This window comes from Zonotrichia albicollis, chromosome Z (assembly GCF_047830755.1).
Source record: "Zonotrichia albicollis isolate bZonAlb1 chromosome Z, bZonAlb1.hap1, whole genome shotgun sequence".
Taxonomy (NCBI): Eukaryota; Metazoa; Chordata; class Aves; order Passeriformes; family Passerellidae; genus Zonotrichia; species Zonotrichia albicollis.
Genome location: NC_133860.1, coordinates 35,619,851 through 35,645,178, shown reverse-complemented (window position 1 = coordinate 35,645,178; position 25,328 = coordinate 35,619,851). Strand labels below are relative to the sequence as shown.

At 35.2% G+C, this 25,328-nt stretch overlaps 1 protein-coding gene across 1 annotated transcript in view; it reads right to left on the bottom strand.

Moving 5' to 3' along the window:
- NDUFAF2 (NADH:ubiquinone oxidoreductase complex assembly factor 2) overlaps positions 1-25,328 on the bottom strand; it is a 60,602-nt gene that overhangs the window by 14,132 nt on the left and 21,142 nt on the right. The window contains exons 2-3 of the mRNA XM_074533527.1: positions 10,342-10,431; positions 1,221-1,261 (exon numbers count right to left, since the gene is read on the bottom strand). Coding sequence (XP_074389628.1) covers positions 1,221-1,261; positions 10,342-10,431 — 131 coding nt within the window. The remainder of the gene's footprint in view (positions 1-1,220; positions 1,262-10,341; positions 10,432-25,328) is intronic.

Below are 25,328 nucleotides of genomic sequence, written 5' to 3'. Positions count from 1 at the left end.
ACAGAAATGATAGAACAAAAGACACATAACACTTCCCATCTTCAAACATCACAATAAGTGGTAATTTTAACAACAAAAGTTGTTTGCATATAGTTGGTGTAAGCCAGAAGTAATTAAAATTAGGTCAGTCCAAACTTAGACGGAGCAACTGTTGTAGTATCAGTTCCATGGCTCTACATAAGGAACTAGATTAGGGAGGGAAGGGAAAAAATTTAAAAATTAAAAAAAAAAAAAAAACACATTTACTACTTCCCTGAATAGGTTTAAGGATAAATTTAACTTAAACTTCTTTCATTCATGGATGTATTATAGTCCTTACTGTCTCTATAGCTTCAGTAGCAAGTGTGAAAGAGGGGCAGACAGAATTAGTTGAAAAGCTGTATGTTGTGAAGGAGCTTGTTTCAATGACAAGCTTCCTCAGGTCATCTCAGCTCACAGGCAGTTAGGACAACTTTTCACAGGCCAGGATGTTCCAGAAGATTGCAGTGACCAAATGGCTGGATATGCCAACATATCTTCAGGGATCCGAACTTGACACAGTTACTCCTGATGCAAGTCAAGTATCTGCCTCCTTGGGTGTAATTTTGAATCTTCTGCAGCAAACTGTGTCTCCTCTCTCATTCCTAGCTGGTGCTTAGCGCCTTATAATAGAAATGTTGGGCAAGTCATGTGCGTGTGTGCATGCATCTGCATGCACAGATCAGCAGACTTGTTTTTAAACTCCTTACAGCATAAAAGACACTAGGGGACATTTCTCTGCTTTCTCTTATGGAAAAAGACATATTTCCCTGTAGCATTAACACTGTAAAATGGTAGTGCAATTGGTTTTCTTGTTTTGATGACTCCACTGCCAGCTGGGATTGAAACCCACATTTTAGTATCAACTACTACGAAAAAAACCTTACATTAATTAAAAAGCCATAGCAGTAATTTAGGAATTTTTTCAATTGAAGAGACTTTTCAATGGTTATGATCATCTTAAAGAACCTATGTATACCATCTTAAAAGAATTCATACAGAGAATGACTAAAGAATAATGGAGTTTGTTTTACTTTTTGCTAAGGGTTAGATATGTAGTCAGTGTGCATTTTCATCAATTAGGCAAGGAACATACTAAATTCTCCCCCATAAGTGGCAGATTACTGCACCGATGAGTCCACTATAAACTAACTATGGTAGTTTCATTTCACCAATTGAAAAATTTTAACATTTCATCTCACCTCAACTGTGGGTGGATCTTCTCTCTTTTTTCTTATCCATGCTGAAAAAAAATAAAAATCAAATTGATTATTTCAAAGATCAAAAACAGTATTAAAACTCAAAATTATTATTAATTTGTAACAAAAAGTAAGTATTTATGAAAAAATTACACTAGAATTCACCACAACCTGGCAAACCTGTCACTTCCCAAAATGTAGGCACAAGATGTTATTTCCTGTTTCAATACTTGCTCTTCAGAGAAGGGAGAGGTGGGGGATGGTGTCACCTCTATGTAGAGACATTTGGCACGGTTTACATAGCACCTTGGCTGTCAAAACACGGCCTAAAGAGCAGGGCTTATGGCACAGGCTTATTGTTGAACTTGCAATACAGAGATGAGGTACATCCTAAGAAAATGACAAGCTGACTAATGGAAAGAACTGCCTTAGACCACTCTGGTGAAAAGGAATTCCTGTACATGCTTCAGACATTCTTAAAGCTGAAAAATTTTAATGTTACTACCAGGTAGAATTCAGGTATGAAAGGTTCAGCCCCAGATCTGAGTGAGGGACTGCGGAGCCTGGACTGAACACATCATGTGGCTCTGTGGGATTGCTCACTGCCAGGAGGGGCGGGTACTGTGAGTGGGAGAAGGATTCGCTGGAAAAGACAGCAGAGGAATGAAGGAATGAAAGCAGAGGCAATGAAAGGTGTCCTGTTGCTCAGGGTTTCTGAATGAGATCCACAGATATTTGCCTACTCCTGTCACTATCACTGCTGTTAGTTGGGATGTCAGGAGGCATCAATCCAGACACCACATCACAGACACTGACAGGTCTCACTTTGTCAATGAATTAAGAGAGAGAGCTCCAACTATTACAGACATTATTTAGAGGAATGACCTGACACCACTTTTTAGAAATACCACTACTGTCGCATTTTTTCATGGCTTTTGAATCTACACATTTGTCTTTTCTGCATTTATTTTTCAAATTAATTAGAAGCAGAATGCAAGCAGCCAGTAATGAACAGAATGACAAACATAAGGAAAGCCACTTCCAAGTGCAGAGATACAGAAAAATGTTATTTCACATGTTTGTTAGGTAATCAACATTTTTGTTACTATACTTGAAAATTAGAGCAAAAATAACATTTTGCTATAACACACTCAAATTCCTGGCCTCACCTGTTGCCATCTATAAAATACAGAAATGCTTTAAGAAGTAAATATTACGTATTTTAATTTTCTAATACCATCTGTGCTGTATTTTGAAGGGAACCAGGGAATTATTTAGGCAAGTCTAAGACACTAAAACCTGCACAGTCATAACATAATCTCATTTCTCAAAAAGCAACTACATAGAAGGTGAAACACTAACACCAGCAGCAGCATGCAACTGGTTTTAGGGAGAATAGGTTCCAATTAACATAAGAACAAATGGAGATGAAATGGTAGAACAGCTTGGAATTTATCCAGGATGGCAAGGCCAACAGCCTTGGTTAATGGTAAAGTTTAATGGTAAAATACCTGCAAAGATATGAAGCAAGGTAATACTTTTGGTTCTTGTCTATCAGATGCCACTTCTGAAGACATGTACTTTTAAATATCTTTCTCAGACTACTTTTCCTAAAAGCAGTCCCTGTCATCTCTTCTCAGCATTCCTAACAAATAAATAGGTCCAAATCTATTGTCCTTGTGTAGAAGTGACAGAGCTATAAAGAGTTAGCATCACATGTTCTGCAAGTTTTATGTCAGTGGAAAGAAAAACAGCCCAATAATGTAATTCAAAATACAACTACATGACTTTCTATTAAAACTATAGAACTATATAACTTTTTGTATGCATCTGTAGTAGCACTTACAAACATTTAAATTCTACTAGGACTTCAAACTGCAAAATCTGGTAAGATGAAAGACTAAACTGAGATTGTCACTTCTCAGCTGGCAGCCTTGCATACCCTCTGTAACAAAACCAACCATGCTAGTGAAGAAAATCTTATCACATAAGCATTTCCTCCTGAAGGAAGTTACCTTTGTCCATTCTCAGCAACAGTTTCAGATTACTGAAATACTTGGCAACATCATTCAGAAAAAATGTAAAAAGCAGTAGAGATTTCAGATACAGCAAAGAGTGTATACTAAACACTAATCAATAAAACATACAGCTGGAGGAAGGCAAAAATACTAGTTCAAAATGTCTCATAAAAAGTAAAGCATAAATCATCAAAATTTAACAGATTACTTTCAACGAAATATCATCTACTTTGCCATGCCTTGCTTCTGACCTATGGAAGGATAGTACCACTGTTTTCTATCCCACAGCTATCAACATGTAAAAATTGCTTTACTTTATTTGAAATTGCCTGTATTTTCTTAAAACACCAGCTGCATTTTAATTTCAGATCATTATAATAACTGATCCTCAAAGAAAAAATTTGAAATAAAAATTAAGCTGCAGCCAAAAAGTACTGCTGAAATATAAACAGTACAATAGATTTTCTTTCAAGACCACTTGTGACTTTTAGCAGTGTTTTGACTAATGATTTTCAGATGAATGGAATACTTCTAGTAAATTATTTTATAATTTAATTATCTACCTCATTTTAAAAGCTGCAAACAAAACAGTGAAGGGTAACACAATCACATATGTCCTGTGAACAAAGGCCGTGAAATAAGGACCACTCCACAATACATTTTCATTCATTAACTGAACTCAGTACCAACACTCAAAAGCAAAGAAACAAACGTCAATTTAGGAAGAGTTTTCGTATCAAACATTCCATAAGAGAACTGCATCTATTTAGATACATAAATAATGCACACAGTTTTAACACTGTGCTCTTTTTCTTTCCAGTTATAACAACACTTGAATACTTGGTTTTATTTGAGCTATTAACCTTTCTGTTTTCTAATAAATGTCAGGGGTACAAATCTTTTTCAGCTTAACGGTACATAAAACTTGTTGGCACAAATATTGATACCATTTTCTGAATTACTACAAGTACATTAATTTTAATATCTCTCATGAACTGCATAAGAAAGTCATTATTAAATGAAAGATTTCTTCACTGCCATGTAGCTGAGGGAGGAATATAGTATGAAAACTTACTAAAATCTTTGTAAATCCATAAGATGAATTTAGTTAGACTTAACTTTATCACACTTGTCTGTGCAAATCCACTCCTCAAATATTCTTCATAAAGCTCAAGAAGAAATATGATCTTAAAAGCAAAGAAAACATCATCTGATTTCAGTATATTTTAGCACACTGCAGTTTAGCATCCACTAGTTTGATCAGTCTTTCAAAAGAAACACATTTTACTAATAATTCACCTGACCACTTAATCTTTGGGGCTCAGAATGGGAGGATTCTTAATTCACACCAGTTTTTATGTTGTCTTTGAGATAGGAGAATTTTTAAAAGCCTTTAAAATCCCTGACTTTTAAGTTATCGATAAACTTTTGAGCACCCAACACACAGTTCAAAAAAAGCACCAACACCTCATAACTCAGGTGTAAGAGAAATTCATGGTAGCATAGGGAGAATGAAGGTGTACAAAAATATAACCGATTTCCTACTGAGTTAGCACTACATTTAACAAAATTCAAGTAAATAGTATGTTGAAGTTATATACTTTGCATTCTCTTTATGTATCTGCATACATCCAGATACAAAATATATATATCTGTGTATACAGTTGAGTAAAGAAAAAGTTATTGTACCTTTCTTAATGATCTGCATTACACCTTCAGTGAATGCACTTTTAAATTACTCAACAGCTTTATACTATAGTCAAATATTTGTTCATGGAAACAAGGTAGGTAGCTAGGTGCTATATTACATTATATTTGAACAACGTATGCACACATATATATACTTAATTAAAAGTTGACAGTTATAGCTGGGAAAAAGTTTTTCATTACATTCCCATTCCCTAAGCTAACAAAACAAAATGCCTTCACCATTGTCAGCCAACATATTTTAAACCTTGCACAGAAGGTAAAATGTATGTACTGAGTGCAACCACAACATCTCCCCTGCACACCAAAGCTTTAGCAAAATGAATCATTGTCCCCATTTAAAACTGCTGCTTCTAATTTTATCTGGATGTACTCATGTTAATTCCACCTTTGTCTAAAAGGAATTTGGCAAGTAAGCTGGACATTTCCTACCTTGAAACGTTCGCATTCTTTCATCAGCACTCATTTGCATTCTTATTAGTATGCATGAAATTTTCATTGAACTTTAAGTCTCCTACTGGTAGATAACACATTGCAATGGCCATAGAAAGTGAACGTGCAAATTAAGACTCCCATTAATCACTAAATGTTACCAAGAAAAAGAAAAGAGACATTACGAGTAGATGGCAATAAAATGCTGTAAGAAGCACATCTTCTCCGAATCTCTGTGGTATGTAAAATTCCAGATGTCCCCTCATGAGCACTACTGACATGTCTTGAGGAAGTAAATCACACATATTTGAGTAGGTGAACATTCAGAACTAAAATACAGACATGTTATCTGTTGTGTGCATCCATACTGCCTAAGAAATAGTAGGCACTCACACTCTGAAGTAAAATATAAGGGACTTCACTGAAACAAAACCAGGCAATATTAGTATTATTATTGTATACAAATATTGGTATATGGATTGCATTCTAAATTTAAAACTACAGCACAAGAGGGAATACGCTTTTGGATTTTTAAAATTAAAATTAAAGGTGTACAAAGAACTAACACTGAGGATAACACAAGGGATTCTGTTTTAGCTTTACAGAAGCCTTAATGTACATTTCAGAACTTTTAATAATATTCAGAGGTCTAAGAATGTAGATAATTCAATCCTCCACAGCACTGAAAACTAACATCTTTAGTATAAAATTTTCAGATGAGTCTTTCAGGAGTAAACCCTTGGCCTTGTATTCACGAAACTCCCAGGATCAGTACACAAACAACCTCTCCAGAGTCGAAGAAACAGCTTGCACAGGTTGAGTCTGTGATCTAGATGATGCTTTATAGCTTTCTACTTGGTCTCCTTTACTTTATTACATGTTTAAAACTTGATAAACACACTACCAGAATCAGTTCCTTATGTTACCAGCTGTCCAAGTTGCATGTCTTAGGTACAGAATGAGATTTAACTTGTCCCCTCTTCCAATTTCTCTACAGCCTGTTCCCACTCCTTACACTATCCTTTGTCCCTGGTTTCATGTAAGCTCTCCTCAGAAAAGTGATACCTGTAAGTATTTCCAGGGATGGTACTTTCATTAATTTTGGTCATAAGAGGTTTCTTTTTCTAGTCATACAGTCAGTCGTACAGTTGTGCAGGGTAACAAAGAAAGGGAAAGGGTGCTGGAATGACTGCTTTTAAATGAGGTGGCCATTTAGAACTCTCCACAAGTAAATAAAAGTAAAAAACCCTGAGTCCTGGCAGGACAAAGACAGTACAGGTAAAAGCAGCTCTCTCCAGGTCTCAAGAAAAGGAGGAGATAAGGCAACACACTCTTCAGCACAGTCCTAAAAGTGAAAAGCCTGAGAGGAATAGGAAGGAGAGCCAGCCAAAACTTAAGCAGAGGCCGTGGATATCAAAGTACATACACAGAGTTTAGAGAAAAGGCACCTGGAGATGTAAGTGTGTGTCCAGCAGAGTCCAAGAGCAAAGAGAGAACAAAGCAGGAAATACTAAATAAGATTCTAACCTTATATTTATATTTTACTGTTCAGAGGAAACAGCAAGTATTTTAGAACTCCTTCAGCAAAGTCTCAGGCTATTTGCTGGAATGGTCAGCATCCATAATAGCATGAATTACAACGTGAACACCCACAGAAAAAATGTACTGGGATATTTTCAAGCATCTGGACAGAAGACACACAGTGAAAGTTCAGCACAGGTCCTGTGGGCCTGGGAAACTTCTAGACCAATGTTAAAGAGGAAAAAATTGGGATAGAAATGTAATGAGCATTTCAGCAAAGAGTGTCTAAAAATCTTGAATTAAACTTTTTTTACTCAGATAACTGTCTTCTATAGTTGTATTTTAACTACTACTACTACACTTTCCATTCCTTCTCATTTTCAACTAATTCATAATTTCTTTTTTACAGGAGACAAAAAAGAAATAGCGATAAATCGAAATTCAGAGCATCTTAAATCCCTTACACCCCACAATATGTAGCCAAGACATAATAGGTCTTTCAACAGCTTCTCCACCCACAGCAGAAGTACCAGTTTTGGCTTGTTAAAATTCTACATCCATAAAACCATTTGCAAAGGTTAGACTAGCATTGGACAAAAAAGTACAGGCTAGCCTTTTTTCTGGCATTCCCATCTTTATCTCTCAGAAGCATACACTACGCACCCTTCTGGTTAATAAATGCACTGGGGAAAAAAGCATGCATGTATCTCTTCTTTCTAGAGAAATTCAGTAGTGTTGTGGTTGAGGAATGGGACTCCGCAGTTTACTTCTCCCACAAAAGTTCCCCAAACCACAGTGCCAACCGCTTGCTCCCTTTCCCCTCCTCTTCCACCCTTCCTCACTGCGGGTGGCCAGGGAGGAGGATGGGAGGCACAAAAGGGAAAGATCATGGGGTGAGATAACAATTTACTGGAAACAGCAGTAAGATAAGAAAACAAACATAAATTAATACTCATAATAAAAGCATACAAAAGAGAGGGCAATTTACATGCAAAATGCTCACCAAGGATGATGTGAGATGACCACAGCCATGTTTTTTCCCAATCAGAAGCCACACCCTTTTTCTCAGAAGCCAGAGACCCCTTCCACTACTCCCAGCAATGACCTAAGGCAGCATGGCATAACATCTGGATTCTGGCCACACCCTGTTAGCCACACCGTCTCTTGGTGATTGCAAAAATTAACTCCATCCTTGGCCAAAATCAGGACAAGTACTTAAGAGGAAAAGACTATTACTCAATCTGAAAACTGCAAATTTTCCTTTCCTCTGTGAATTCTTTGCTGACAATGTATTTGTATTTGCTGACAACATCACAAAGACAAAACCCCACAGTTACAAAGATGAGGAAGTTAAGCAATAAAAATGCAAACCTAGCTCATAACAACAGGACTGGCCAGGTTATTGCTTCTTCTCTAAAACAAATCTGAACAGGATGCCTTGTTTTGAAAAGTGTGTCCCAGGTCTGCCAGTTGCACCGTTTTAGACAAGGTCCATATACCCTTGAGGGTACATGGTATTTGAATTTAAGGTCTTGTCACACACAACATCCCAAAAATCTGCAACTTTCAAGGCACCACACTGTCAAATCCTACGGATTTGTGCTAAATTTCTGAAGAGAGATATAGCAGAGGATTTTTAGTGCTACACAGATCCCAATAGCATGAAGCAATGGGTTTGTATAGCAATTTGGTTGAACACTGCAGTCTAACCCCATTAAGAAAAGGATTATTAGCCCACACCCGTCTGAGACAGTCTGACTGTCCACGTTGTGTTCCTGTTAATTCCAGACAAGTGCAGACAGAGACTGCCAAATTGTCCTGGATGAAAATTCCTTCACAGGAGAGCAGAGTTACCTGAAGCTTCATATATGCTTCATATATGCTTCTTGGTGTCTGTGGTGCAGTGTTTGCATGACAGTCACAGAGAACTAAGATGAGCTCTGATAGTTAGAGAACTTTTAGACAAGGAAAAAGACCTTCAGAAAGCTGGATGAACAACATCCTTCCTTCCATTCAAGCACCAGATGATTTAGTTAGGACAGGCCTATCAGGTTGCTGCTCTCCTTCAGTAGATGGCTCTCTTGGACTGACAAAGAAGCAGAAACAGCTAGAGCAAGACTTGCCAAACCCCTGTGGGTACTGCAGCAGTCGAAGACAGAAACTGTTGATACCGTGGTTTCACCATAGCTGGCAAACACTGCCAATAGTGTTGAAACACTTTCAGAAGCTTTCTGCTCTTAATACTAGCCTCAGTTGATCACAGCAAAAATCCTAGGAATTAGTGTAATGACAATGATAAAAAACAAAGAAAGAATGTTTTCTATTTCTCCACTGACTCCATTAAGGGAAATAATGGGCCTGAAGTTTTCTTTTTGTTCAGTATCATCTCCCTCAGAGAAGAGCATTAAGCATAAAGGAAAGAAAATAAGGTAAACAAGTATAATAAGACATTTCCTCCAAACATGTTGCAGACTGTTTATCAGTAATATCTGTATATATTATATAAGAACAATTTTTCTTCCACCAATACTTTTAACCTCTTACTAACTCATTCAAACTTCCAGCAAGTAGAATAGTTCATGACAAGGAATTCCAGAACTAAATTACACACTGCTTAAAATCTGTTTGCTTTAAACCTAACAATTTCTGAGAGATGTCTAGGTATTTTACTCTCCCAAAAGCATGTTGAGAAACGGGTAGCCTCTACATAGGATTTCAGGGATTCCTTGCTCATACTATTTCAGGGATTCCTTGCTTATGTTGCAGAATCTGGATTTGAAGTCACATTTAACCCCACACTTGGCTCAATCACCTAACAACTTCAAAGACCAAAATATACTCCTCTTGTTTTTCTCTAAGAGCTGATCAGCTAATCCTAAGGAAATGCCCTAACTTCCCTGAAATGTTTATTACACCACAAATTTTCAGACAAGAATTTAATCACTAGCACTTGGACAAGACGGTTACTTATTAACATGTTTTCCAACTCTCTACTAGATTGCGCAAGGGAGGATATAGGAAACCAAATACACCGTAAAAAAAGCAGCCCCATCACTGGTGACACCAATATGCACATCAACTGACCTATATATTAACACTGCAGTGAAGGAATAATAAGGAAGTTTTGTTTTATTTAATGCACTTCATGCTGGTTATTCAATCAGATCCTCCACAGGAATAAATATTTTCACATTTAATAGGAGTAAGTCATCTCCACATAGGCTTTACTTTCATTAAATACTAAGTACTGACTTCTCAAACAAAATTTATCCTATTTTTAAAGAGGCTACTTCAAGAATTCATATTATTATGCAGTTAAATAAAAGCCTGCCTTACCAAAAAGGAAAGATAACAAGTTACTTGTTCACATAGTCAGGCTTTCTATTAAAAATACAGAGCCTACATTCAATGCCAAAATTTTCTTGAAATAAAACCAAAATATTTACCTTCCCATTCTGCTGGAAAGTCACCAATTTGATACTGATATGCTTCACGATTTACTGCTTCTACAAATCTTCTTTCTGGTATAATCTGCCCTAAAGTGGAAAAAAAAGAATGAAAAATATATATATTTCTATTATATACTTTCTATATAATCTTATATAGCTATATAAAAATATATTATATAAATATTTTATTATACTTATATCTTTTTATACAATAGGTATTTTATATTCTATATTTCTATATAAATTTATAATTGCTGATCACCTTATCATCTTGAAAGAATGTATTTATTCACATGAATGCAATGACATACAGGATGAAAATGAAAGATTAAAATACTGAGAAAATTATTACCATCTAGACGTCAGTTTGAAATATTATATTTCAGTAACTTCAAGAAAAGCTTCCATGTTCTATTTTGAAGTTACTTGTATTATTGATTATGAAAAACAGGACTCAAAGTTCACTGGGCCAGGTTTGCAAAGTTATCAGGTCACATCATCTCCAACCACTGTCATCTGCCTTGTGCCTGTGAGACTTTTCACAACTACCTATAAACTAAATATTTTCTTTGTTAAAAACCAAAAACCAGAAGGTAGGAATCTGACAGGGAACACTCAGTATATTGAAAGGGGAGACAGTGTGGGGAACTTGAGTCTACATCCCACATTCTGATTGCATTACTGCCAACGAAGAATTAAAAACTTTGAACTGTAAGGTGGAACACAGCAGATTGACTGTCAGATTTTATGCTACTTTATGGAGAAAGAGTATTTTAAATTGCTTTTTAAAGCAGCAGGTACTGGAAATATATATATAAGGTTCCCATCCCTCATAGGGGAAAAACCCAACAGTATTCCCTAGGCTCTTTCTACCAGCTTCTTCTCTTCCTGGGGTGCTGATAAGCAAAAATTTGACATTTTGAGGAAACATTTAGTATATCTGCACAAAATATTTTATTTCATAATGAAGTGATTAATGCAGTTCATTCCTTCAGTATGCTTTCAACAAGTATTTCAACTGAAGTTATTTTAAAACTGATACCAGTTGGAACTTGGAACCATTAGTAGCTAAACTTCACACTATTATTCATTATTAAGTATTTAACAAAATAAAATAAGAACTTGTATATAATGTGAAATTCCTTTTTAAAGATTTTTCTTTAGCTTTATATTTTATTTTTAAGCAATGCAACATTTTTATTTGTTCAAGATATGCAATCAGGCAAAGAATATTGTGTAGAATGCGTTCATCTTCAAAATTAGATATTTTTAATCAATGTTGGAAGTTATGCGATTTATACTTATTTGTTTTATAAGTATACAATTCCTATAAGTTGATGAAATTATAGTTCATACCTAGCTGTAACACAATTTTTTTTCAACAACACCATGGATGATTTTTTTTTCTTACACTGTTCATCTACAACAGTGATGAACTGTTATTCATCAACAAAAAAAAACAACGAAAACCAAAAACGACAGAATTACTTTCTTCCCATGCAGAAGATTTCCAGAAAAGCTGAAGAGGTATCTAATTAGGGCTGATCCTATACAAGTCTCAGAAAAAAACACTCTTCTCCAATCTTGTAAAGCTACTACACTTTACTGTAAGAACAGCACCTTTTAAAAAACTGTTCTTAATTTTAGTATTGCACCATCTGAATAAAGCACCATTAGAAAGAGTAGTGAAGACACCACAACTTGTGACTGATATTATTAAACAAAATATTCCACTTCTTATTCTGCTGCAAGCTTTCACAAAACTTACATAAAAACTCATCCTCCAGAGCCCACAAATCACACTGTAGAGCCAAACTCAGAAATTATTTCCCAAAGATGTTATTTTGAGTACTGCTGGTGGCTTTTGAGCCTCTCTATATTTGTGATACACACACGACACTAATTAACTTCAACTGTCTGATTTGCCTTATCCCGTAGGTTTCTTTTGGCAGACCACCACTGACAATTTACACAGGCTTTTGTAGGGAAGATCACACTGAGGCCTCTTCAGATGTAATTAAAACATTTTACAGTTTAGGAAAGTGTTTTTCATACTAAAGATTGCCTTTATTGAATGTTCTGCTTCCTATTAATTCATCCCCGTATTTTCAAACAAATACTTGGGTCTTTGCTACACCAATGTAAGAAACTTCATTTGTAAGAGCACACATAAAAAACAATTAAAAATAGCACCATCAAAACAGTTTTAACTTTAAAATTAACCTCATTTTCATGTGACCACCAGATGTTAGAAACACTGAAGAACCGTAAATGGATCAAGTTGGGATTATATACGTAACACAATATATCCAATTGCATCTTAAAAAAATAGCAGGTCACTTCAGAAAGAATTTAGCAGATGTACAGAACAGTAACACAGAATATCAGATACAGCATCATTTTACACTGAACACCAAAGTAGCCAAGATTTGCAGGAGTTTTCAAGCCTCCAAAAGGGCCAAGAAGACTACCTAACTGACAGATCTTTCAGCAAATGATACAGTATTTACATATATTACATTTATATATTTTCTCACTTTGCATATTTTCTCAGAACCTTTCAGTCCCAGTCTATTGAAAAACTAATGCTTCATGACTGAAATGAATTTGTATAGAAGTCCCAAAACAAAAGTGTTTAGCAGAAGTTTGTGGCTTGCTGGCATAAGAAGAGGATAGTCAAATCCAGCAAAGGAAATACTCAGTGAAACATTAAGGGGTAGCCAATATAAAATGAAGCAGTTTCTAAATTTCTACAGCCTTATCTATACATTAAGGAGACCAGAAACCAGGTTATATTTTCACAAAAATTCCCGTGGTTAACAGTAGATAAGCACAGATGTTTTAAAATTAATATTTTAATTTTTCAGTAACTTCTAAGGAAGAGTCGTTCTATGGGCAAAATATCCAAAAGTTAATCCACGACAGTCATTAAATATTATATATACGTATTTACATTTAGAAAAAGCCATTGAAGAACCTTTCAAATTAAATTAATGAATCTCAAAATTGTGGTGTTCTTCGAACAGATTATTACTATTCTGACACCAATTTTGGGGAAAAAAATGTATACACACTAAAGATCTTCAGGAGCCCTAGCTTGATTTTCACTGTTTACAAAAGCATTATTTGAAAATTATTTCCTGTTAACCCTCAAACAAGTTTGTACAATGTGTACAGCTAAACAAACTATGGCACACATAATGAGTGAGAGCAGAAATGGGACCAGGAACAGGGAACTGGATGTTTCTGGTACTTGAACTGAGCTACCTGAACAAGAGCCCCTGCCAGGTATAAAATATTGGCATGTTTTGCAGTCTGCAAATTGAAATAGGATCTCCTTCTCACACACTACTATGTGAAAGTAACAATTCCCATTCAAAATGAATGAACATCAGATGTTCATGAGAACTCAGGACCAGGACTCTTTTGGCTTGCTGATTTGCAACATCTGCATGCTAAGAGTCCATGGAAGAAACACTCCACTAAGATGTTGTTTTTTTTTTTTAATGCACAGACTGAACTTGCAGCCTTTGTGAATTTCAGGCAAATGATTTTGCACAGCAGCACTCTAAACTTCATGATGAAACATGCATTTCTAAAGCATACCTTTTTACTGAAGTGCTCTGTAATTTGAAGAGACTAAATTGTACTTCATTCACTAACAGCCTATTATTTCCTTGTCACCAACCCAACATAAACTTCACTTACTCAAAACAAAGATTTCTAAATTTTTTTCAGCAATATCTTACAACACTCAAGTAACAGGTCACCCATTTATTTTCTGTTTGGTAACCACCAAATAAACTGTAGTTTTTGCTAAATATGAAGTAGTACTTCAATTACCAAAGCACCGGAACTATGAGCAGTTCTTAATACCAAGCAAAGGAAGAACTACTTCTCTAAAAGTAACAAAAGCATCTATGGGGTGCAGAATTTTCATATCTATAGGCTGCATGAGCAGCCCATCACTATAAGAATAGAATCAAGAGTTTTCATCTCCACTGAAGAATGGAAAAGTTTGTTATAAAAGACAATCCTTTTAAAGGTGAGTATTAGTTTGTGAAAGCCGCCATCTTTTCTTTGCATAGATTTTTAGCTGAGAGAGTCTGTTCACTGATGACTGTGTTTCTGTTACCTCGTGATCATATTTGCAGTGTTTCTGCAATAATTATCTTTACTTTAGGAAAGATACAAATATTTTAAAATAATATTTTTTCCCCAAAGAATTATAGTTTTTTTTCCAAATTTAGACTGCTATGAGCTTAATTAACTTTTGCTTAGCGACAAATTAATAACTTCCAACAGTTCATTATATTCATTCACACAATAAATACAATATCCTGAAATACAAAAAACATTAAGTATTTGAACCTAACATCTATCACTTACAGATGTAGTTACATTTCCCCCATTAAATAACACACTTGAAATCATCTAATATGCTTTATAAAACTGTAACAGAAATACATTTTAACTTTTAAGAGCCAGCAAGGCCACAGATGTTTGAAAGTTCTGATTTCCATTAACCTGAAATGAACCAGATCAATGATTTCCAGTTTTACAGCAATGCAGGATCAAGCAATATTACACTTGTTAGGCGCTAACTCAACAAGTCCATATGAGCTGTAAACACCAGGCACTCACAGTCAAAAACTGTTTCAGTTTTGCTACTTATATTTACATTTTAATAGCAATACATTTGGCTTTCCAGAGTTGCCTGCAAGTACTAATTTCTTCCCAAAGTAAGACACATTTCCTCAGACTTCTGAAAATTTGAAGCCAGGGAAATTGCTTCAATTTTTGGGAGCATGTACTGTCAAAGAAAAAGGCTGACATACACTACAAAAATCAAAAAACAAAGTCCCTTTTCACTTCCCAAAAGGACTGCCAGCTGACAAAGTCACTAACTTCCTCTGGGATCAGTGCCCATGGAGCTCATGGATATTCATACAAATCTTGTGTTTTGAAAACCTGCTGTATCTTAAGCTGTGGCATTTAAATTAAGTAATATTTGTTCGAGAAACAATTTCTTTCAAGGCACAGAAAAATCCTTCTGCTAAATATCCACTGCCATTGTAGCCCCTGGGCTCTCTTAATCTGGGTGCAGGATGCAGCACCACCAGTTCCCACTCCCTGCTCACTGGAAGGCCTTGTCTTCCTCATCTGTGAAGCCCACGTCTTTAAAAAGAAGCCATGTTTTGTAAATGAGACTACAATAAGCCTACTAGAATTACACAACATTACATTCTTTTGGGAACACAAGCGCAAATGATACTAATACAAATGACAGTTCCTTGCAGATGGAAGCTCAGTGGGCTGTCACAGAGAAGCTTTCTTCCAACTATTCTTTTGGTTTCTTTTGGTCCATCAGATTCAAGAAATGCTTTTCTACCAATTACTGTCAAAATGTGAATAAATCCAAGAATGAGGTGCTTAATTTATTCCATAAATCTATGGAAAATGGGAACTTAGCATGTATAAGGGGAATTTAGCAGGTAGATAGGAAGTGCACAATAACTTATACTCGTATAAATAAAAAACAAGGCAGGGAGATAAAAAGGCAGTGATACAGGGAAGAGAAACGGGCAAATGACAGCAAGAGTATGAATTGTAAATAAAATTAAAAGGAACTCACAGCTGTGAAGAACATCCATTCTGCAATATGACCCAACACAGCAGTGTTAGGGACTGGTTTGGATGATTCATTACATTTCCACTGGAAATGAATTTTCAATGAATCTTTTGTAAAAACTCATTTACCATGCAAGAAATACTTTTCCAGAATACTTTTCTTCTTTTTCCAGAATAAACAGATTATTACAACTAGCTGCACATACATTCTTGGGGTACTAATGCTACTTTTGAAGGTTAGTATATTTTAACGGATTTTACAAAAGGACTACAGGTGTAAGATTTGCAAAGAAAATTCAGTCTTATACAAGGTCTGAACACAATTACAGCTAATACTGTACTGCACTGAAGGATTAAAGAATACTGGTACTTCTATTTTACTGTGTTTGCTTTTCATTGTGGAGGTTAGGGAAGAACACACCTGTTTCAGCCACAGTCAACACAATAGTGAAACTTCTGAAGAAAAGTTAGCTAATGTCCTTGAGATGTATTACCCACTTCATGCATATGCATATCATACAAATATTTAAAGAGCCTTAAACGTTATTCTTTTTTCTACAAAATGGCATTTTTAATTTACATAGAAATAAAGAATGTTTAGTTTATTTGGTTAGAGTTCTAAATTAAACAAGTATTTCAAAGGTTTTAAAACTTTTGAAAACAATGTTAAACAGCACATACTAGTAAGCAATATTTTAGTTGATTAATAGCAATGTAAATTCATTTACCATTCAACAGGTTGTTGTTTTGGGGGTTTTTTATTACCCTCTGGCTTTACATTGTTAGGTTACTTTAAAAGATCTCTTCGAAAGTTTGTTTCTCTAAGCTGGCCTTTGTGCACGCACTCATTAGTTAAGGTACTTTCCTGCAACACTGATCTGGAGGAAAAAAACCACATAGTTTAGCTGATTTTGGTGGGCTCAGAGTGGTCTAGGTGGTAAAGAAATAAAAAAAGCCTTCCCATACCCAGGAATTGCAGCAATTCCTGCTCTGCTTTCAAACCTAATCTGAGCAGAAAAAAAAACTTCAAGTGCAACAGCTGAGAACAAAGACTAACCATAAGTTGAAGCTTTTTACATCTGAGTCAACCCATTATTTTATTTTATTTTATTCCTCTACTCAACTCTCAGACTTTGTGTGGTCTCTTCTCAAGTTAGAATGAGCAAATACATACACAAAAAGCAACACAGAGTTGAGAGTTCTAATTCCATAGTCCCAGCTTAATTAAATTGTAGACTAAAAAGAAAAAAGTGAGGTTTATGTGCTTTTACAGAGTGTAGGTAGGTACCTAATCATCAAGTACTTCAATACCTATTTGAGCGCTCACTGATTTAAAAGTATTGCACCAGGGGCAAATATTGTAAGAGCTGTTAAGTTGTGAAAGCATTTACCCTGACGCCAGAGAAAGAAAAAAATTACCACTTATGGATGGTGACCTTTAGAATTGTATAGCTTGTAATAACTGCAATACAAATGTTTGACTCGCAGAGTTTACAGCCACGAAAAACACAAACTGTGATACTTACAAACTCTATAACCAAATTTCATTTCTTTATACATTAAAGACTAGAAGATACCTAGTAGTACTACCTACGACTGGTAGTAAAATTAAAAACAGTTACACTATTATGCTTCATCAATTTAATCCCTAAAATGCAAACTCTTTAGTAATAAAGACACTTACAGAGATTTTCACTATTGCAAAGTTGCCAAATTAAACTAATTAGCATTCTAACTCATTTTTTGGTGTGACCAGCTAAGATATGTGATCCCTATGCCTATGTGTTTGTATTAAGATGTCACACAAGCACTTTAATTCTTAAGTATCAAAAACACATGACTTGTGTCTCACCATACTAAACTCTGCATTGTCCAGCTGTGGAGAATTCCCTTTTTATATTCTGCAACAACTGAGTGCCTCCTTTGCAGTTAAGGAAGACCTTATTGATCTTCCTTAACTGCAAAGAATGGCACCAATGCAGACGACAAACTATGAGGAAAAGGCTTCTGGACACAGCTTGGTGTGTGTAGCTGCATTGACAGCTACAGGCATTAATCTCAAACATCAAGATTATAGAAAACAACTCAACACTGAACTTCTCCACAGTCCCAAGATGCACAGATATTCAGAAACCAAGTTGTCAATGGACTGACAACAATGATTGTTTCCCTGCTTTACTGCTTCTATTACAAAAGAAGATACTTTAGAAATATTTGACCTTTTCTTTCTCCTGCCCTCTTTATTCCATAAAAAACAGAAACGGATAGAAATATACAAAATATTGCAACCAAAGAAGATAACATTTGTTATATTCTATCATAGTATTTGTCTCAGCAGCATCTCTTACTAATTGTTTTGATAACATGAATTTGTTTTTTGTAACTGGATTTTTTTTTGTAAATGATGAACATAATGAGCCTTGTTACTCCGACAAATAAACCCAAATCTTACACATTCTCTCCTATCTGTGTATGTGTATGAATGAGAGGGAACATGCCACAGATAAAATGAGATTTTCACCCCTAAAAAGATAATCTATTTTAGTATATTTCAATACTGTTCATTTTCTATCCTGGGAATTTATTATGCAATCAAATCACATGTGTGATAAATCTTCTGCAATTATCAGTAAGAGTCTTTCAGTTTAAGGACACTTCTGATTTATAGTTGCATTTTACATACTGTACAGATGACTGCATATATATTTAAAAATCAAAATTCAAATATCTTTAGTTCAAATCAGTTAAACTGAAAAATCTTTCCTGGCTCCCTGTATTTCTCTTTAATGGTGGTCAGTATAGGACCTTATTACAAGCAATTTGTTACTACAGGATTGAGGAAAAAATGCTAGCCTCACAAGTTTTGTCATTTCCCCCCCATTTCCCCTGCAGGCTGCTATTGTTGATGGCCTTTATGGAAATATAAATTCAATCAGCAGCTGCAAATTTCATGAGACATCCATCTTCATGCTGAATTTCTAACTGAGTGTCAAAACAATCTGTGGATTTCTCCCTGATGAAACACACTTTGAATTGTAAATTTCTGCAATTTTCCCATGTTAGAATTTGAGCTGCACTAAAATAGAGCCAGCCCAGATATAGTGCCTGCCAGATCGAGACAAGTAATTTTCCCCTTCATTATCTCAACTCTGACATTTGAAAGGGTTAAAAATAACCCATAAAAAATTATCTGTTTCTTTTTTATTTTACATAAAAAATTAATTCCATTTGTTCTTTTCAGAAGAAAAACAGAAAGGCCCTCAAAACACTCAATTTTATAGTATTTTGAAGAGATAAACCCCCAACAAGTAGATGCAATAGAAGCAAAAGAATTTCCTGTGGTGCCAAAATAGTTCATAGAGATAGTTTGTTTCTTCTAAGTCCCAATTTACATTAATTGTTGATGTAAAACAGAAAATAGATGCATAAATTACAAAAATCAAACCTTTAGTGGAGTTTTGTACTGTTTACTGTATTCTGAACACAATAAAACAAAATGAAGTTTCTCATTCAATTACTGTTTCTTGTAGTAGCTTAGGAGGCACATGTAGCTTACCAAGTATATTATAGCAGTTCAAATATTTTGCTTGAGTTAAAGATTTGTTTCTCTCTTCTGTAGGCATTGACATGAATCTATAAAACAATACCGCTTAAACAATTTGCAAGCAAACTAATTAGTCTGTTTATTATATGGAAAGGAATTAAGAAATATTCACAGAGAGAAATTCACTATTAATGATGATTCATCTATTCATGTAGTTGAGAATTAACTGACTTTCTGTTTACTTTCTTCTCTCTGGTATAAATATTGTGGTGGGATGGGTGAAGGGTTTACTGAACTGGACTTTACCATCACTGAAAAGAATGACACTGTATTAGATGTTTCTGTACAAATACACATTCTAAAACACAAGACTGTCTTTCAGTATAGAGAAAATTCAAATGGGTACCTTCTTTTGTGTATACCAAACTTTCAGTTCACTATCAGAATGAGGAAAGAAACCTAAAAGTGAGCTACAGAGTAATTCCATTGCAAAAGACTTTCAACGTACTACAGTTTTATCACTTTATCATTTCTACTTCTTTTATCATAACATCATTTCTTCAGCTGAGTCATTCCTCATTCCCTGCCCCCTCCTTCAGTTACCTGCTCTGCATTCTGGTTTATGTGAACTGGAATGACCAGAGAGCTGATTACAATTCTAAACCCTCAAAATTGATCTACACACTTTTGCTGACTGGTTTCTTAAATTTGAGTATAATTCACTGATTTAAAAACCAATAAGTATGCAAGAGCCCTAGTCTATGTCAAAATAAGGTTAGTCTCCAAAAAATACCCAAGGAAAGAATGCTGGTATGTAACTGGAGGAGGACTTGCACTAGTTAGGGAAAATCTTATGCTCTGGCAAACAGGTAGGTCAGAGGGACATGCTGCTCAGACGAAAATTACTGGGCTTCCTACTAAGCTTACTAAGCTGACCCTTATGAACTTGCTATTCTTAGAGTGTTTCCTACTCATCATGACAAAAACACCCCTCAATTTTACTGAAAATGTTATTTTGACAGAACTCTGATTTGGTTTCATTGAGTTACAACATCCAGATCAAATAATCTTGATACTTTCACATTTAGCTGTCATATACTTATTAGCTTTAACAGCAAAACAAGGACACACACAAATCTCTCCTCTCACACAAGTAATTTTATACAGTGATGTGCAGGTGTTCTGTCCCACATGGTTTCCAGTCACAAGTTTTAGCTATAAATTCTGCTTGGGTAGGTAGCAAGAGTGATAATTACTGAATGTACTATAATAGCTTTCATTATAACAGATTCTTGAATATTATTTGGTTATTTTTATCTGTGGAGCCTACCAGAACGGAAGGTAGGCATAACAAGACAATCTAGCTCTATTTCTCAAAATATTGAGAGTACTACTTATAAGAGTTTGTAATCATTTCAAAGCACAGGAAAAAAGAATCCTTCCTAACTGTATTAATCATTGTATAATAGCTGGCCTCCTTGCGATTTAATTTTATTTTATATTATTTCAAAACCTCACCATTTCTCAAAAACAATTACTTCTATTTTATCCGTATCTTTCAAGTTCTAGGCCATGATGCCTTATAAAGTGCAGGGTGTTGAAGTGCTTCCAAAGGAAGCTGATTAAACTTCCAGTGAATTCATGAAGGTGCAGAATTTTCCAATTTATGTGTGCAGTCGGGTTTGCTAACCTCTAGGCATCCTACCAAAACTGAAAACACCAAAGTAATTCAAAGCTTAGGGAAATAAATGAGAACTGAAAGTAGTTTTAATAAACCACACAAAGCTACATAAAAGAAGACACACATTAGTACAAACCCAACTGTGATCCTTTAAAAACGAGTATGATCTATGTATTTCCCCAATGCTATCTTCTGCACTGCAAAGCCACTGAAGAAGTGTGATTCCCTTTTTCCTTCCAATATAACCTAGGATGACACTAAACTTGTACTTTGGCAAGGTATCAGAAGTACGACAAATAAACAAAAATTGTAACTTTTATGGTATTAAGGTACATCACCTGCAGATTGCATTGCTTTCCTCCCACTTTAAAAGTTTTGGTCTTAATTTACTAACACCTCCTGCACACACATGGATAGTAGTTCACGAAGATTTCCTTTTTCTCATCTTCTTCCTAAGACTACTAGAAAAGTTTGTAAATGGCAAGACTGCTTAAAAAGATTGGGAGCACTACTACCTTATGAAGCTGATTTTTAAAATACAGCATAATCATTGCTAATACTGGAAGCAAGGAAAAGTGAAGGGAGTAATAATAAAAAAACAAAAGATCCATTACTTTCTCATCCAAAGTATTCTGCTGAAAGGCAACCCCTATGTAACCCAATCGTTCCATTCACAAAAACTTCAAAAATATCTTGTTGGAAATTGCTGTGAAGTTTAACCAAGTCTTATAAACCAAACAATAAATAGTTTCCAAAGCAGACACATGCAGTGGTTAAAACTGAATTGTTTGGAGGACAGCCAGTTGATTCCCTATAGGCATGAAATACACAGCCTTCCTGAGAACATGAACTCCTGTATGTTCTACGTGGCCTTCACAGTTTATGGCACTTTGACAAGGAAGCAGGGATGTGACACACAGAGAATACTTCAACAGCGGCCAGCTGTTCAGTGCCATAACCTTGTACCTAAATTCTCTCAGAAAAAGCCTGTGGAAAAGCATTTGGACACCAGCAAGAAGAGAAAAAAGAAATATTACAGTTGTTACCATTAAGAGAGAATGAAACACAATTACAGTACTTCCATCAGCTGATGGATCCCTAGAGAAAAATTGTCATATTAACACAGTAAAGTCCCAGAGAAATTAAAAAGTGAATGGAAATGTCAACTTATCCCTCAGGCAAAACCTGATTTATTTCTAGAATTCTATAAGCATTGCTTAGATAATGGCATATATAATAACACTGCATCATCCCTAATATACACAATGTTTATCTTTTAAAAGAAAAAATGGCTAATATCCAGCCTCCCCCAAAAAAATTCTCGGTATAATAGAAATCTGTAAACAGGTTTCCAGAAATGCTTGTGTTCCAGACCTTTGAACCATTAGCAAAACTGTAAGAATAATCATGTTGCTCAGTGATCTCCAGTATCACTATTTATGATAGCCTCAAAAGCTTCATCTGGAGTGATGCCATACTAATTAATGCATAATCAAGCAAACATTATCCTTTTTCTGTTATTATATACATTAAGTGCAATTTTCAAAAGTTTTCCACCAATGAGATGATCAACAAAAAGAATTTTGAATCCCCAGAAGATCCTAAAGAGGCTGTGCACACAATGTAAGACTTCTCTAAAGCTTGATGTAAAAGGAAAAATATAAACAATTTCTACGTATCTGCCATCAAATCCTAGCTTTCCATGTTCATTAATATTTACAACTGCATTCCTAGTCCCCACTAAAACTAGCACAAGTTTTTATGTTTTTCTTTCACTTATATAGAGATTAAATTGCTTTGTTATTTGCCTATTTTCTCTTGACAAAGGGAAAAAACCCAACTAACCAACTACCATCAAAAAACTGTTTCACAGTTGTTTTCCTTGACATTGCATCTCCTCTGTGAAAACTTGCCTCCCTTCACTCATAAAGGCATGAGTCTTGCAGAACTTAGCAGTCAACAATGCAGACAGAGATGCTAAAGTCTCTCTAAGTTTAATTCCTCTTATAATCTGCATCACAAATAGCAGGTTCATAGTACTGTCCTACAGAGAAAGTATCAAAAGGAGTCCACAGTGTGGACCTCTTTGTATGGATTCTCCCAAACAGGGCTTTCTACACCTTTGGAATAAAAAGGAGGCAAGCATAGAAGATCCACCTTTTTTTCTGAAGGCAAACTATGGAAGTCCTGTATATGATACAGGGTAGTATCCACCAGACTAATCCAACATCATATCCTATACATCCATCAGGCAAGCTGTCTTCTAACAATTTTTTTCACCATTTTATTTTCTTTAGCATCTATGAAGAAACTATTAGTTACAATATCTAAACACTTATTATAATGAAGAAACTACCAATCACTTTCCTTTTAGTCCACTATTTTGTTGTTTTCAGATGCAGACATGGTATTTGTTAGGTCTTTATTATACTTTAAAAGATATTCTAATGAATAATAGTTCTGTTGTCCACGTTAAATATATTTTGCATTCTGTCATCCATTTTATGACAAGCTGCAGGTTCTTTTTCTCTACATAGAATTAAGTACTGCATTTCAGTCCTCATTCATCTTCAGCAATCTTTTACTCATCACATTTATACAGATCTTCAGATGCATCCAATAGCATCTTTTCTTTTGAGCCAGCTCTGTCACTTTTTATACCTTTTGGCCAACTTCCTTATGCTGTATGTTTTCCTAATTAGGAATGTCATAATTTTTTTAGTCAGCTCAATCTTCCTTCTAGTCTTCTCTTTTCTCCCCAGTTTAGATGATCTAATTGAAATAATTTCATTTAGTCCAACTAGATAAAATGGGTAGACATATATACTTACAGATCCAAATCCAATGCATTCTTGAACTTCATTGCACAGAAATAGCTCAGTATTTTACAGAAACACATCAGAATCTTTGCATCTGTGCCTGTTCACTTAAAAATGCATCAGAACCCCATTATCCCAATGTTAGTCCAAGAGTTTGCCATCTTATTCATGCAGACTATCCACTCTTGCCTAGAAGTTACCTCCTATAAACTGTTTGAATTTCACAAGGAGTTATGAGGTCTTCTATTACATATGATTTCATACGTAATAGAATGATGAAAACATCATTATTTTAAAACACTAACACTTTAGAGTATTAAATAGTGATGGTTTTACCTACTGTGTGAACTTCACAGTAACATGTAAGTTTCAGTCTGCCAATAACTCTTAAAAAATAAATCCGAATGCCTTTTGACAAGACTCAAAATAAAGCAATACTGAGTAAATTACAAACTGCCATCTAAGAGCACAAGAAATTCCAAATTCACAGAAATGTTGCCTTTATCATCTGCACGGTCTTTCAGCATGACAGAAGGCAAACTACGGAACATGTCTTAGGAAACAACCCTGAGAAAAAGAGGCGTGTGCAGCTATTCAGAGATATGCTGGCTACAGACGAGATGGGTAGTCAAAAGGGGTAAAATGTTATTGCTACTTGCGAATTGTAACTAAAATTATGCACAGTGGTTGCTATACTTTTCACAGCTTGAGGGTATGAGGGGGAAGTAGGCGAAAAAGAGAGAATGAATATTAGTGAATACTTCATACATATCATAATTTGTGTGGCCCCTGTAGGGCCATAGAACTGACAGAAAAAACCTCGCAGTTTGAGATAGGTCAGTTTTATATAAAAAATCACTTCTTTCTGAATCAAAACTGTACCGAGAGTTACCTTAGTATAAATAAAACTTTAAAAGCCCCAACAATGGACTATGCTGACAGTTTTAGGAATTATAATGTGCTTCAGAGATTAAACATTCTCCACAATTAAACAGACAGAATTTCTTTTTGTTTGTTAACTGGACCAGTACTTAAAATACAGTTCAAATTAAACTGACACTGTCTTCTAAGAAGAGGTGCATAATCCCAAAAATAATGAGTGCTGCAGAGATTGAGCTGACATCATATCACATTATATGTTTATGCAATACTTAAACTAAATGTTAAAGACTAATAAACAGGGGTTAATTTGAGGGGAAATACCCACATTTTGTACTGGTAGTTGTCATCAATAAACGGTATTTTGTGTCTCTGTTTAAGAGGAGTCTGTAAGATTTAGCAATTTTGTATCTGGTAGTTCTTTGATGTT